This window comes from Podarcis liolepis (genome assembly GCF_965112155.1).
Source record: "Podarcis liolepis genome assembly, chromosome: W".
Taxonomy (NCBI): Eukaryota; Metazoa; Chordata; class Lepidosauria; order Squamata; family Lacertidae; genus Podarcis; species Podarcis liolepis.
Window position 1 is genome coordinate 1953661 of NC_139568.1, and position 16048 is coordinate 1969708.

At 46.9% G+C, this 16048-nt stretch overlaps 1 protein-coding gene across 1 annotated transcript in view; it reads right to left on the reverse strand.

Annotated features, from left to right (window-relative positions):
- Positions 1–15670, reverse strand: part of LOC310697805 (inositol polyphosphate 5-phosphatase OCRL-like) — a gene marked incomplete at both ends in the record, with an annotated part of 505852 nt that extends 490182 nt beyond the window's left edge. Inside the window, 4 exon segments of the mRNA XM_083484436.1 lie at positions 6532–6741; positions 6849–6969; positions 9744–9892; positions 15643–15670. Of these exon segments, the coding sequence (XP_083340562.1) occupies positions 6532–6741; positions 6849–6969; positions 9744–9892; positions 15643–15670 (508 nt within the window).
- Positions 15671–16048: the final 378 nt, after the last annotated feature.

The following is a 16048-nucleotide window of genomic DNA, read 5'->3' on the forward strand; positions in this document are numbered from 1 at the left end:
TTTTTACCTAATTCTTTAAACATTTTTACATTTTACATTTTTACAAGAGCCAAGTAATTTCATTTCAACATTTTTCCAACGTTCATCAATTTTATAAAACATTCCTAATGATAGAAAAAAGAAATAAAAACAATCCAATCTTCGTCCAGCGTCCCCTCCCCCCGGTCCCGGGATTGTCCGTCCTTTTTATCCCATTAGTCTGGCACATTAACCTGGTGATCTTACATCCGAGGCCTTTAAATCTCTTCCATGTCCCTTCCGCGGTTCTTCTTCATATTTTCCTTTCACTCGTGGGAACTCCAGCTTGGTAGTGTTTTTGACCCTTTTCAACAAATCAGCCCCTTTCCCATAGTCCAGACTAGACTCCATGTGGTATTTTAAGACATGTTTCAAATTCCCTCCAAGATTGGAAGTCCCAACAGCTCCAAACCTCTGACGGCCCATTGCCAGACTCGGAAAGTCCAAACATCCCTGCATAGGGGGGGGGGGGGGTCAGTCCACCCCCCCATTTCCAAATCAATCCAAACTTTGTCTTTCCAAATCTGGTTTTTTCCAAGTTCATTTGTCAAATCCAAAGGCTCATTTTCCTGCTGGGCCAAAAGTCCCTCCCTTTCTGGCGCCCAAGATTCAACAACATCCTCTTCTCTCAACTGTTCTGTCATGGCACACTCCTGTTTAAGTTCCTGGGTGGGCTCCATATAGTTTCCCACTACCTGTTCAAATGTTCTGGCCGCATTAGTCATCAAATCCGTCTTCTGACTTAACTGATCCAATAGGGCATTTATTTTACAGAAAGCACCCAACAGTGCTTCTGAAAACATTGTCCTGCAAGGTCACAAGTCCTTTCCCAAGGTTGTAATCTGTGGCAGCTGCAAGCTCCCTAGAATTGGTTACAGTTTCACAGCCCCCCTTTTTCCATCTAGTCTTTTGTCTCACACTATAACTTGAACCACCACAGCGACTTTTGATTTTTAAATAGAATTCCATTAGCCTTTACATTTTTAACTTTTGACTCTTATCTGCAAACTCGCAGCCCCACCTCCCCACCTTAACACTGGGAGGGCCATGTCCCCGGAATTTGTGAAGACGGGATTCTCAAAAATACCGTATTTTTTGCACCATAACACTCACTTTTTTCCTCCTAGAAAGTAAGGGGAAATGTCTGTGCGTGTTATGGAGGGAATGCCTATGGGTGGCGGGGGGAATCTGCTGCAGTCGTGAGCAGAGGATCCATGGTTCCCCTTCCTTCCCTCCTCCGTGGCTCGCTTTGAAACAGCAAAGCGGGAGAAGAGCCGCTGAGTGGGGAGGAGAGAGGGACAGAAAGCCTGCTTGCTTTAAAGGAGCAAAGCGGGAGAGGAGAGGAGCCGCTTACACAAGTGTAAGCGGCTCCTGTCCAGTTGGCTCCTTTAAAGCAAGCAGGCTCTCTGTCCCTCTCTCCTCCCCACTCAGTTCGTTAAATAGCAGCAAAGTTTTTCAGCAAGCCGGGGAGGAGGGAGAGAAGCAGAGCCTGCTTGCTTCTCCTCTTATACCCCTCTTCTGCATTATTAACAGCATCTTTCTCCACCCACCCCACACGTGTTCCTTGTCCCTTGAGTGCTTTTCCTTCCCTCCCCACTTAAAACGTGGTTACAAAGCATGGATGGCCGCTCGCACTACCACCACGTGTGCCCACAAAGATGGCGCCTGTTCTCTGCCCTTAACAAGCCCTTAACAGAGATGGAAGCCTCAGCTTCGAGAAAGGGAGAGCACCTGGCGGGAAAATGAGCACGAAGGTAGAGGGCAGCGGGGAAAGGACTATGGCGCTATTCTGTTGCTGGATAGGGAGAGGAGCAGAGACTGCAGGCCAGCCGGAACCTAAGGCTAAAAGATAGGAAGCCGAGGGAAGGAAGCCGAGGAGAAGGTAGGAACAGAGATCAGATGCTAACCGGGAGGGGGGGTGTCTCCCACTGCGGGTACTTTACCCCTCTTGCTGTTCGGTCGTCAATTCCCGCGGCACCTGGATCTCCGCTGTTGCTTCCGACACGCTTAATCCACTGTTCAAAACCACCCGGATCCCCGAAGTGAGTCCCTAGGCAGCCCAAAACGCTCGGGAATTAGGCAAAAGAGTAAAAAACTACCAGCACAGCCGCTCGCTTCCCCAACCTAATTCCTGCCAGCAGACCTCCCTAGAAGTGAAATTAGCTCGCTTCTCAGCTGCAGTTGAGCCTGCGATCTCCCAAAGGAAGGGAGGCTACTAGCAAGGCAGAAAGTGGGTGCGTAGCGGTGCTTAGTGGCTCCGAAAACCAGCAAAAATTACGGCTCAGAGGAGAAGGAAGAAAACCCAACCAGAAGCAAACTGCTCAAAAAACCCCGCTCAGCTGGCAAGGGGCAAAGAGGGCGGTCCCCGGGCGTGCCTAGTCTTAAATATTGGCGGGCCGGGTCACCGACACGCCCGGGGATTCCCTAGTCTCGCGGGGGCAATGGCCAGCCCCCGCGTGGGATGTGGGAGGGATTTCTGCCCGCAACCCCCTCTCCTCCCAGGTCGGAAATGGCTTTCTAATTCAGCCTGCTGCACCTTTCAAGGAACTGCAACACCGCTTATACACACCACAAAACAGAGGATGCTGGTTATCAGGACAAATGTGGGGGAAAGGAGCCAAAACATTTCCAGAGCAGGGATGGCTTGAGGAAGACAACATACCACAGCCTTGCATTTCACAACTCGCCTAGCAGCCTTTGGCAACCAGGAATTCCATGCAAGCAAAGTGAGCAGGTGAAGGAGAGCTGGATCTCTCTCTTCCTCCGTGGCTTGGTGTCCATTCTGGCTGCAGAGGAAAGGAAGTCCGTCCAGCCCTCAACTCTAGCCCTCCTCCAACAGCTTGCTTAGCACAAAGCCATGTTTAAAATATATATTTTTACTAGCCTGCTCAGGAGGATGGAAAGGCAGGACACTACTAGCATCTCGGCAGACTAGGAAAAACAAACAAGCCTTGCAGAAGAATGATTGAGAAGACTTACTTACAAAGGCTCAACTATCAAGCAGGCGCTTACCTGGAGTCCCACCGATCTGTTTTAGAGTCAAATTTGTACGTCGGGATGAACTTGATCTCTCCCTCTGTGAAATCAGCAAAAGCTGTCTTTTGGGTACGCTGAATGTTTAGCTAAAGCCAAAAAGAAATCGCTAATCAGCAGAGAAGCAAAAGACCCCCTGTTGCCTGACAATGGAGTCTATTAACAGCCACTGTTGTGCTGGAAGACCAAGGTGAAGTACTAGTAGGTTAAAGGTACAGTGGTACCTCGCAAGACGAATGCCTCGCAAGACGAAAAACGCACAAGACGAAAGAGTTTTCCGTTTTTTGAGTCATTCCGCAAGACGAATTTCCCTATGGGCTTGCTTCACAAGACGAAACGTCTTGCGAGTTCTTGCGAGTTTGTTTCCTTTTTCTTAAAGCCGCTAAGCCGTTAATAGCCGTTAAGCCGCTAAGCTGCTAATAGCCGTGCTTCGCAAGACGAAAAAACCGCAAGACGAAGAGACTCGCGGAACGGATTAATTTCGTCTTGCGAGGCACCACTGTAAAGGTAAAGGGACCCCTGGTTGGACAGTGTTCTCGAAGCTACAAACATGAGTCTGACCAAACTGTGGGAGGCAGTGGAAGACAGGAGAGCCTGGCATGCTCTGGTCCATGGGGTCACGAAGAGGCGGACACAACTAAACGACTAAACAACAACAACAACAAAGGGACCCCTGACCATTAGGTCCAGTTGTGACCGACTCTGGGGTTGCGGTGCTCATCTCGCTTTATTGGCCAAGGGAGCCGGTGTACAGCTTCCAGGTCATGTGGCCAGCATGACTAAGCCGCTTCTGGTGAACCAGAGCAGCACACAGAAACGGCGTTTACCTTCCCGCCGGAGCGGTACCTATTTATGTACTTGCACTTAGACGTGCTTTCGAACTGCTAGGTTGGCAGGAGCAGGGACCAAGCAAGGGAAGCTCACCCCGTCGCGGGGATTCGAACCGCCGACCTTCTGATTGTCAAGCCCTAGGCTCTGTGGTTTAACCCACAGCGCCACCCGCGTCCCTACTAGTAGGTTAGCCAAGTGCAAAAAAAGGGGTATACCTGCTGAAATCCTATCTTATACACAATTATTAAAGGTACAGGATGCTTGTGCATTTTTGCCCCATGTCATCTTAAATTACTTTGCTGCATCACACGACAGGAAAATCCTCTAACTCAGGAGCAGCAGACACGTGGCCCTCACAATGCTGCAGAACTACAATTCCCATCATCCCTGATTACTGGCCATGATGGCTGGAGCCAACAGGAACTGCAGCTCAGTAACATCTGGCAGACCACAGGTTAGCCATACCTACAATATGCAATGTTATATGTACCAATAATCCATACAAACTGTTAACAACCGCCAGAATACACCCCAACACTATGAGCAACTGCAAAACCATCCTTTTGCATCCTACGTTGGCTCCCGGGACGTTTCTGAGCACAATTCTGAGTGTTGGTGCCAACCTTTAAAGCCCTAAATGGCCTCAGCCCTGAAAGAGTGTCTCCATCCTCATTGTTCAGCCCAGGCATCAGGGTCCAGCACCGAGGGCCTTCTGGCGGTTTCCTCACTGTGAGAAGCGAAGTTACAGGGAACCAGGCAGAGGGCCTTCTGAGTAGTGGCACCTGCCCTGTGGGACACCCTCCCGTCAGATGTCAAGGAGATAAGTAACTATACAGCCTTTAGGGAAGTTTTTAATGTTTTATCATGGTTTTGCATATGTTGGAAGTCTGAGGCTGCCCCCCTTGCCTTCCTTGCAGCATCCTTCTCAAAGGGCTAAGGCATGACTACTCTCACAGAGTTTAAATCCACCGTAAGGTGCAGCAATCAGGCCTCTGTTTCAACACAAAATACCAATGATCCTTATGCCAAGTGGGAGAAAGGTCGTCAACATGATGAACACACAAACCTTGGAGAGAAAAATGTAGAACAAAAAGCATCAGCAATTTAATTGGACTAAATGGAAGTATCTGCTGATAAGAACATGTGAGCAACACAGATTTTCCAGATCGATGCAAAACCTAGAGCAGGAAACCTTAGACCTTTAGATATTGCTGGACAGCAGCTATGCTGGGGCTGATGGGAGTCCAACAACATCTGGAGCGTGTGCTGAGCTAGGAAAGCCCTGTAACTGGGAAATTGCAGAGCAGTCCTACTTATTCCAAGGCAACCCTCCAACTTAATTGGGACTTGCTTCTAATTCAGGTTGCACAAACCTGCAACCTTAAAAAGCATTTGTAGAAGTCGCAGTCATCCTATGTTCTTTGCTCCTAACTGCCTGAAAGTGGTTTCTCTAGCCTAGGCTGGGGTATCCCAGACAAAGGAAATAAACAGGGCAATATCCTAAACCACCACATATAACACAAAGATGTCTCTCACCTGGTCGTAGGTCAGAAGTCTCTGAAGCTCATTTTTAGTGATCAGATGACAATGCTGGAAAAAAGCAAAGCAACCACAGCTACAGGCTAGCTCACGGGGTCGGGGGTCGGGGGGCAGCCTGCTGCCACTTCCTGCAATATGTAGTAAGACTGATAACTAGGATTGGGCAGTATGATCATATTAGGCTAGTGCTCTGTGAACTAGACTGGCTCTTGAACTGCTTCCAGGCCCAATTCAGAGCATCCCATTTGGCCTTTCAAGTGTTTCAAGGTTTGGGAAAAGGGTACCAGAAGAAGGCCCACTTATGTTTGCACTGCCTCTCCACTGACTAGAATCCCTTTCGCAGGGAACTCCTGCTTTTTCAAGCATGGCAGGGCCTTTTCAGTCATGGCACCCTACCTTTCAGAATAATCTCCCAAAGAGGTTCACCTGGCCTCTGCTTTGATGTCCTTTCAGTAACGACTTTTAGAATTTCCCCTGGTTCTTGAATTCATGGGCAGGGAGCTTGTGGCCCTCCAAACCCTGCTGTAGTACACAGGAACATAGGAAGCTACCTTATATTGAGGCAGACCATTGACCCATCAAGCTCAGGACTGACTACATGGACTGGCAGCAGCTTTCAGGCAGAGATCATGCCCAGCCCTAGCTGCACACACTGGTGACTGAGCCTGGAACCTTCTCCATGCAAAATGGCCGCTCTGCTTTCGCGTTACTGCCCTTAACAAACTGCAACTCCCACCCCGATCACTGGAGAAGTTGCCCACATTTGCTATAATCTAATCTAGTACATCTCTGCCACTCGGTTTATGTTGCTCTCTACTGGCTGCTCTAGTAGAAACCTTAGTGGTGCAGCTGCAGCAGCAGGGATCGCCGACACTGCACCCTCCTGGTGTTGCTGAAGTGGAACTCTCATGAGCCCCAGTCAGCAAGGCCAGTTCTTAGCAATTATGGGAATTTTGGTCTATCAACATTTGGAGAGCACTATGCTGCCTACCCTGAGCTACACACAGGCAGGAAAGTTACAGAAACATGACTCAGTTTGCTTCTCCAGATAGCGGAGACCAGCAAGTTACATCAGCCAAGGCTCTCTCCCTCCAAGCCCTCAAAACGCACTCATTTTTATGATTGTCATCTGCGGCAGACCCTGGTCAGGGGGCAGGAAGCTCATCTGGGCACAGATATCCTTGTAATCCTGGTTTCGGCGCTCAAAGTCTTCCACGTGGGCAGCAAGGTGGGAATTGACCATGCAGAAGCTGGTATTGTTGCAGACAAGCCTCACGGCCACACACCCCTTGTTACCCTGCAGGGGCGGAGCAAAGATGCCTGTTAGTGAGCAAGCAGGAAAGAGGGGGAAACTGGTTGGCATAGATTAGAAAAACAGATAGACAGACAGAAAGATAGATGTAGGGAATTCCGCTGCCAGGGTCTACTCCCCATCTTCCCTATGATGCCTGTGCCCACTGTCTCCCTCATCACTTCCTTGATGCGGCTGAGCTGGTCCTTCCAGACAAAGATGAGCAACATCATTCCGACTAGACGGACCAGCTGCACCTAGAAGATGCAAGGTACTGGGATGTCTACCAGCTTTGTTCATTGCTTGCTGTCCTGGGCCGGCTGGATGCAGATAGGAGTGGCAGGTGGCACCAACTGGGGATCCCCCAAGGGAAGAAGGCTCAGAGCCAGGGAAGTGGTGGGGGGGTCGTCCGAGGGAGAAGAGGGAGCAGACTGTGAGCAAGAGGAGGTGTTGGATACTGAAGAGGCAGGAGGGCAGGAAGATTCTGTGGCAAACAGACTTCCGGGGTGGCGCCTCCGATGATGGCGGACTCCCTCTGAACAGGAGGGACAAGCTCCGCATGAAACGGGTCTTTACCGCTGCGGCGTAGCGGGGACCCTTCTGGAAATCACAGGCGGATGAAGCCTGTGACCGTGGGACTCGGCAGGCACCTTTAGCGCCCCCCAACCCACTAAGGAACCCAGAAACGGGCTCCAAAGTGAAGAGGGGGAAGTGGCGCTGTGCTGTGAGTCGACTGCTTTTTCTGCGGAGCGAAGCCGCATAGCTGTCATCGGAGAGCGCTGCCTCCTTCCTGGGACAATTTGGCACTAAAATAACCAACCGTGAGTACTGGAACGTTAAATATCTGGATTTTAAACAAGCATTGGCGAAGTTAAAGGAATCTGGACTTTAAAATTTACCCCAATTTGGTACTGAAACGGAAAGAGCTAAACAGGAAGTCGCCTTTCCGTTCCCTTGTGTTATAACAAAGCAAAGACAATGCAAACTAGAGCCTTAAAAATCTCTCTTAAAAGATCGTCTTTCACCATTTAAAACAGTGGAACCCCCCTTCGGAAGCAGGAGAAGAAGGGGGTCTTTTTATTGACTTGTTAAAACCTGCGGAAATAAAGTGAAAGTAAAGTAAATTTCCACCGTCCTGCCCCTGGAGCGGGGGGGTCAGATTTGACGTTTGAAGCTCATTGACCAGAAAGAAATACTTTGACAGATAGTTAAAAGGAGGGAAACATTGTGACTCCATTGTTTCTTTTCGCTTTCAAAAAAAAAGAAAAAGAAAATGGACAGAATATTTTGAGGAAGATACTTTGTTCCTTAGGTACTCGAGGTAAAGAACAATCGGAAGTTTCTCCCCCTAGAGGGGAGCCATGAAACTGTAACCTGGGAACTGCAATTGTTTACTAATTTCGATCGTGGGAAGAGTTCTGTGACCTTGTAAGACCATGACTTCAGAAGAAGTGTTGGGTGCTCTCTGCAACATAAGCGCCCTATTGGACCAATTAAGTCAGAAGATGGACTTTATGACAAAAGCTGCCAGTGCTCTTGATCAGGCAGTGGAAAATCATAAGGAGCCCATTCAGGAATTAAAACAGGAGTGTGCTAAGACAGAACAACGAAAAGAAGAGGACTTTGTTGAATCTTGGGAGCCAGAGATGGAGGGACTTTTGGCCCAGCAGGAAAATGAGCCTTTGGATTTGAAAGATAAAGTCTTGATTGTACTATAATTGGGGGGTTGGTCTGAACCCCCTATGTTGGGAAGTTTGGACTTTCAGAGCCCGGAAATGGGCCGTCAGAGATTTGGAGTGGTTGAGCTTTTTAAGTTTGGAGGGAATCTGAAACATGCTGTAAAACATTACATGGAGCTTAGTCTGGACTATGTGAAAGGGGCTGATTTGTCGAAAAGGGTCAAAAATACTACAAGGCTGGAGTTCATGCGACTGAAAGGAACAAATGAAGAAGAGCTGCGAAAGGGACATGGAAGAGATCTGAGGGCCTCGGATATAAGGGCACCAGGTTAATTCGCTAGACTAATGGGGGGAAAAGACTGACAACCCCGGGACCAGGGGGAGGGGACGCTGGAAGAAGTTTGAATTGAACTTTTTTATAATATTATAACTATTATTAGAAAAGTTTTATGAATGTTGGGAAAATGCTGAAATGAAATTAATTGGCTCTGGCTAAAATATTTAAAGAATCTGGTAAAAGGGTTGATTTTGAGGAATTCTTTAAAAAAAAGAGATTTGAGTTTTAAACTTTAAGTTTGTTTTTAAAAGATAAAATGAGATTAGAGTAAGAAAACATAATGATAAACTATTATGAACTATGGAAAGGAATTGCTGGGACAATTACCAATCAAGAAACAAGAGATGGGAGGGGGAGGAGGTCAGGGAAAGAAGGTAATGAAATCTGGAGAATTTGGAAAAAATGGTTTTATTGTTTCTTTTTCCTTTTGTGTTTTTCTTTTTCTTTCCTTTTTTGTAACTTTGTCTTTTTTGTGTATTATTTTTTTAAAAAAAATTCCTGTGTTTCAATAAATATCATTTTTTTAAAAAAAGATTCTGTGGCAAACAGCAGCCCAGAATCCGAGGCAGAAGTGGAGGCTGGAGGCGGGGGTCAAGAGGCAGAGATCAGGCAGGCTGCTGAAGAAGCCAGGGGGTCTCCCCATCCTGCTGCGATCAGCTCCCCTCCCTGCTGGTCTCCCAGAACAGAAATTAAGAGGAGGGAGCAAAGACAGGCAAGGTGTCAGAGTCTCAGGTTGCTTGGGAAGGACCAGGGGGAGGAGGAGACTTCAGAGAGTGGTGGGAGGGTAGCAACCTTCAGCCTTCACAACTACCTCACTGGGGCAAGAGCTGTTGGGAAAGGTTTCTCTGATCACGAGGCCTGCACGGTTTGGGTTTCTTTGAATAAAGAATGTTGGCTTCTTTTGAATAAAACACCACTGACACCAGGTGTTTTTTCTTGCTGACCTCCTCCTCCTCCTCACTCCAGCTCCTGACAGTTGTCTGGCTGCTGAAGAAATGGGTGGGGTTGGACTTACTTTCTTGTACTTGGATTTGGAACGCAAAGCCTTTTCCACAGCTGTCAGCCACTCTTGCTCCTTTGTCGAGTCCAAGTAGAAGAAAGCCTCTGTGCTCAGGTCCAGCTCCTGGAACCGAATGCCCAAGTGCCAAAGAGAAGGGTGTGGAACTGCAGGAATAGGACTCCAATCGGAACAGACGTGCTGGTTAAATATGCAAAGACAACAGGAGTGTGCAAGGGCAGGCAAGATCAGGACCAAGAACAAACAAGTAATACCAGCCACTTCTTCCTCAGCTTAGCTATTCGGGGCCCCAAAGGAGCTTTGCTAATGAAAGAAAAAAAGCTTTTCCCTTGTATTTTTTAAGATGTGTCAGCCAGCCTGATATCTAAGCACTATCCCAGTAGCCACAGGCAACCAGAAATTCTTTGAAGGCAAGTGAGTTGGTTGATCTCTCCATTCTTCCTTCACCTGGCAACCTGGTTTCCAGGCTGGCTTTCCGGGAGCAGAAAACCACCTCTCAGATCTGCTGTGCCAAGCTTGTTTGCTAGAAGATTACCCCGTAACACCCTTGTCCTCTTTGCAAACCTCCTAAATGGCTAGCCTTCTGTGTTTCCATGCTGGCCATGAAGGAATGGGCATTCCCGACTCTGAAAACAGCACAGAAATACAGCCTGTCTAGTAAAGGGGTAAAAAGAGCAAGCTAAACAGCCTCTGTAAAACAGTAGCATTGGAGCTGCTAACCGCATACTGATAAACATATCATAAAAGCAGACATGAAAAACAAATGGCCACTGAGTACTACTAATAGTGGGACACGGGTGGCGCTGTGGGTTAAACCACAGAGCCTAGGACTTGCAGATCAGAAGGTCAGCGTGAGTAAGATCCTGTAAAAATTGGGAGATCAAGGGATCTGCTTCTTTTGATCGACGCAACGAACTTGAATTTGGCACTGAAGCGGGAAGGCGTAAAAAGGAAGTCCGTCTTCCGGTTTTGTAAATAGGACTAAAGCAAAGACTTTTGAAGCTAAGAGCTGGAAAAGCTGAATTAAGAGGAGCTAAACTTTAATGTCAGATACAAGAACTCCCTCCTGTAGAGTGGGGGGGGGAGGAAAAAAAACTTTTGGACTTGAGAAAAAGGGGTGGAAAAAGGAAAAAAAGAAACCACCGTTTAATCCCTGATATTGGTCTGCCAGAGACAATAAGAAAGTGTTGCACCGTTTATAGACATTTGTAACTATATGTGAATACTCTGCAATTGAATTGGAATATTGAAGGACCCTCTCTGTAACTGTTGCTTTTTATTGGAAAATTGGAAAGAAATAAGCTGCTTTGAAAGGAACATTGTTGCCAAGGAGCCCCCCTAGAGGAGGCTTGGGACATAGCTGGGGATTTTCCACTACAGCTGGCTAGGAAATTTTTTCCCACCATAAAAGAAACTTGAACTGTGTGAGTGACCTTGAATTTTAAAGATAAAGTAATGGATCAGGGAAAACCCCAGCCTTCAAGGATAAAAACCAGGCAGCAACAACGAAGACAATCAATAGTAGCACCCCCCTGTCCTAGAAAAAGAAGATACTGGGCCAGATACACAGGAGCCAGATATATGGAGAAACGTGACTCATAGAAGTAGGAGGCCCAGGGTTCGTTCTGATCGTTCTGATTGTTTAGAAATACACAGTCGCTTTGAGGTCCTCTCCCCTAGCATGGAAGACGAAGAGCAGACTCCATTTGAGGATCTCTCCCTCATTTCAGTCGATCAGGTATATGAAGATGAGCAGCAAAGTCAGTCCTCAGGGAATGTGCAGGTGACCTTGGAACGGACAGCTCATGGAAGAACCCCGACCAAACCTAAGAGGAGGCGTGTAGTGGTGATAGGGGATTCCCTACTGAGGGGAACAGAAGCAGTGATCTGTGGGCCTGACAAGATGTCTTGGGAAGTGTGCTGTCTCCCCGGGGCTAAGATCCAAGATGTAACTGAACGACTGCAAGGAATCATAAAACCCACTGACAAATACCCCTTCCTCTTGGTTCATGTGGGAACCAATGACACTGCAAGCAATAGCCTCCAGAAGATCAAAAGAGACTACGAGGCTCTCGGCAGGAAATTGAAGCAACTAAATGCACAAATTGTCATCTCATCTGTCCTCCCAGTTGAACGACGTGGCCCAGGGAGAGAGGGAAAAATAGTGGAAGTGAACAGCTGGCTTCGCAAATGGTGTAAACAGGAACGGTTTGGATTCTTAGATCACGGACTGCAGTTTCTTGAAGATGGACTTCTGGCAAGCGATGGGCTGCACCTCACAACGGTTGGGAGAAATGTTTTTGCCAAAAATCTCAGAAACCTCATCAGGAGGGCTTTAAACTGACTAATGTGGGGGAGGGAGACAGTGCTCCTGAAGGTAGGAGTCTATCAATTGATGAAGATGATCATCCAAATGTCATAGACCAAATGGAGCAAACAGCATGCAGACCTAGTGGTGGGAGGAAAAAATCCTTAAATAAGAGACACGGGGGAATGATTAATGGACTTCAATGTCTGTACACTAATGCGCAAAGCATGGGAAATAAACAAGATGAGCTTGAGCTCTTGGTACAGCAAACAAAATATGACATAATAGGCATCACTGAAACCTGGTGGGATAAGTCCCACGATTGGAATGTAATAATGGGGGGATACAATCTATTTCGGAGAAACAGACCAGACAAGAAAGGAGGAGGAGTGGCGTTATATGTCAGGGATGTGTATACCTGTGAAGAGATCCAAGATTTAGAACCTCAAAGCCAAAGTGAGAGCATTTGGGTCAAAATTAAGGGAGAGAAGAATAACAGTGACCTCATTGTGGGAGTTTACTATAGATCCCCAAGCCAAACGGAGGACATAGATGATGCCTTCCTGGAACAGATGGCCAAGCATGCAAAAGGAAGGGAGATAGTAGTAATGGGGGACTTCAATTACCCGGATATTTGTTGGATGTCAAACTCAGCCAAGAGCATAAGGTCAAACAGATTCCTCACTGGCCTTGCAGACAACTTCATTGTCCAGAAAGTGGGAGAAGCAACAAGAGGAACAGCCATTTTAGATCTGGTCCTAACCAATGTTGATGACCTGGTTAGTGGGGTAGAAGTGGAAGGATCATTAGGTGCGAGTGATCATGCTCTTCTGAAGTTTACTATACAGCGGAAAGGAGCAGCCAAGCATACCAGGACTCAATTTCTTGACTTTAAGAAAGCCGACTTCATAAAACTTAGGGAAGTGCTGCGTGAGATCCCATGGACAGTAATACTAAAAGGAAAGGGAGTTCATGATGGCTGGGAGTTTGTTAAGAGGGAGATAGTAAAAGCACAACGTCAGGCAATACCAATGAGACGGAAACATGGAAGGTGCCTAAAGAAGCCAGGGTGGCTATCTAAAGAACTTTTAACTGAGTTAAGATTAAAAAAGGATGTGTACAAAAAATGGAAAAGGGGGGAAACCACCAAAGAGGAATTCAAACAAATAGCCAGCACGTGTAGACACAAAGTCAGAAAAGCTAAAGCACAGAATGAACTCAGGCTTGCTAGAGAGGTTAAAAGCAACAAAAAAGGCTTTTATGGGTATGTTCGTAGCAAAAGGAAGAACAAAGAAACAGTGGGGTCACTCAGAGGAGAAGATGGTGAAATGCAAACAGGGGACACAGAAAGGGCTGAACTCCTCAATGCCTTCTTTGCCTCAGTCTTCTCTGATAAAGAAAACGATGCCCGACCTGAAGAATTTGGAGCAAATGATTCAGCAAAGGAAACACAGCCCAGAATAACTAAGGAGATAGTACAAGAATACTTGGCTAGTTTAGATGTATTCAAGTCTCCAGGGCCAGATGAACTGCATCCAAGAGTATTAAAAGAACTGGCAGATGTGATCTCAGAACCACTGGCAGTCATCTTTGAGAATTCCTGGAGAACAGGCGAAGTCCCAGCGGACTGGAGGAAGGCAAATGTTGTCCCTATTTTCAAAAAGGGGAAAAGAGAGGACGCAAATAATTACCGCCCAGTCAGTCTGACATCAATACCAGGAAAGATTCTGGAGCAGATCATTAAGCAAACAGTCTGTGAGCACCTAGAAAGGAATGCTGTGATCACCAATAGTCAGCATGGATTTCTGAAAAATAAGTCATGTCAGACTAACCTGATCTCGTTTTTTGACAGAATTACAAGCCTGGTAGATGAAGGGAACGCAGTGGATATAGCCTACCTTGATTTCAGTAAGGCATTTGACAAGGTGCCCCATGATATTCTTGTAAAGAAGCTGGTAAAATGCGGTCTTGACTATGCTACCACTCAGTGGATTTGTAACTGGCTGACTGACCGAACCCAAAGGGTGCTCATCAATGGTTCCTCTTCATCCTGGAGAAGAGTGACTAGTGGGGTGCCACAGGGTTCTGTCTTGGGCCCGGTCTTATTCAACATCTTTATCAACGACTTGGATGATGGACTCAAGAGCATCCTGATCAAATTTGCAGATGACACCAAACTAGGAGGGGTGGCTAACACCCCAGAGGACAGGATCACACTTCAAAACGACCTTGACAGATTAGAGAACTGGGCCAAAACAAACAAGATGAATTTTAACAGGGAGAAATGTAAAGTATTGCACTTGGGCAAAAAAAATGAGAGGCATAAATACAAGATGGGTGACACCTGGCTTGAGAGCAGTACATGTGAAAAGGATCTAGGAGTCTTGGTTGACCACAAACTTGACATGAGCCAACAGTGTGACGCGGCAGCTAAAAAAGCCAATGCAATTCTGGGCTGCATCAATAGGAGTATAGCATCTAGATCAAGGGAAGTAATAGTGCCACTGCATTCTGCTCTGGTCAGACCTCACCTGGAGTACTGTGTCCAGTTCTGGGCACCACAATTCAAGAAGGACACTGACAAACTGGAACGTGTCCAGAGGAGGGCAGCCAAAATGGTCAAAGGCCTGGAAACGATGCCTTATGAGGAACGGCTAAGGGAGCTGGGCATGTTTAGCCTGGAGAAGAGGAGGTTAAGGGGTGATATGATAGCCATGTTCAAATATATAAAAGGATGTCACATAGAGGAGGGAGAAAGGTTGTTTTCTGCTGCTCCAGAGAAGCGTACACGGAGCAATGGATTCAAATTACAAGAAAGAAGATTCCACCTAAACATTAGGAAGAACTTCCTGACAGTAAGAGCTGTTCGACAGTGGAATTTGCTGCCAAGGAGTGTGGTGGAGTCTCCTACTTTGGAGGTCTTTAAGCAGAGGCTTGACAACCATATGTCAGGAGTGCTCTGACGGTGTTTCCTGCTTGGCAGGGGGTTGGACTCGATGGCCCTTGTGGTCTCTTCCAACTCTATGATTCTATGATTCTATGGGCAGTCTGGAGCAAAAGGTACGGGCCCCGAAGAGACATTAAATGCATCATTAGATAAAATATTTGGAGCTTTGGAAAAACTGTCAGCTAAACTTGACTTAAACACTACAACTATCAGCTCTAATACACAGGCTATTGACCAGTTGCTGCAGGAATCTAAATTGACAAGGAAAATTGCCGAGGAAGCAAACGAAAAGGTGTTGGCTGCAGAAGGGAAAATACAGCCAATCAATAAACAACTAGAGGACCATAAGGCACAACTGTCCTTATTTGAACTTAAAGACAAACAGACCAATTTAAGAATTAGGGCGGTACCGGAATTGGAAGAAGGAAAATTGAGCGAATTTCTTACACAGGAATTTGAAGAATTTTGGGGCCTGGACGCAGAGAAAGACTTTAAGATAGTAACTGGAGAAGATGGCAACAAAGTAAGACGCGCTTGCCAGAGCTCCCCCCCTTTCCAAGTTCCTGCTGTAAGTTACTCTGCTCCTATTTTTCTCTGGAAGCTGGCACGATAATGTTTTGATGATAACGCCAGGAACTCACCCTGTGGAGCTTGCAAAGCTAGCGCCATAAATCTCCTTAATGAGCTTCACAAACAACCTGATTAGCTGTAACTTGGGCAGCCACCGGCCGCGCTTCCCTGGCCTTCCACCAGCTCTTGCTTAACCTTTGAAGGACTCTTAGATAACCGAGCCGCTCAAGGGGTTTAGCATGACGAATCTAAAATGTGGTCGTACCTCTTCTGTGGAAGACCGTTCCTTTAATGCCTCAGAACCTAAGTCTTAGGTTTCGAAGCCTACTGGGCTGGATTCACCACCTAAGATCTTAGAGCCTTCTATCTCATCATTGGAGGAGTTTTTCTGCAATCTTGTGCCTCCTTCACCTGTTACTTCCAAGCACTTAGATTGCCTACATGATCCTGCAATGACTCCAAACAACCTTTTAAACA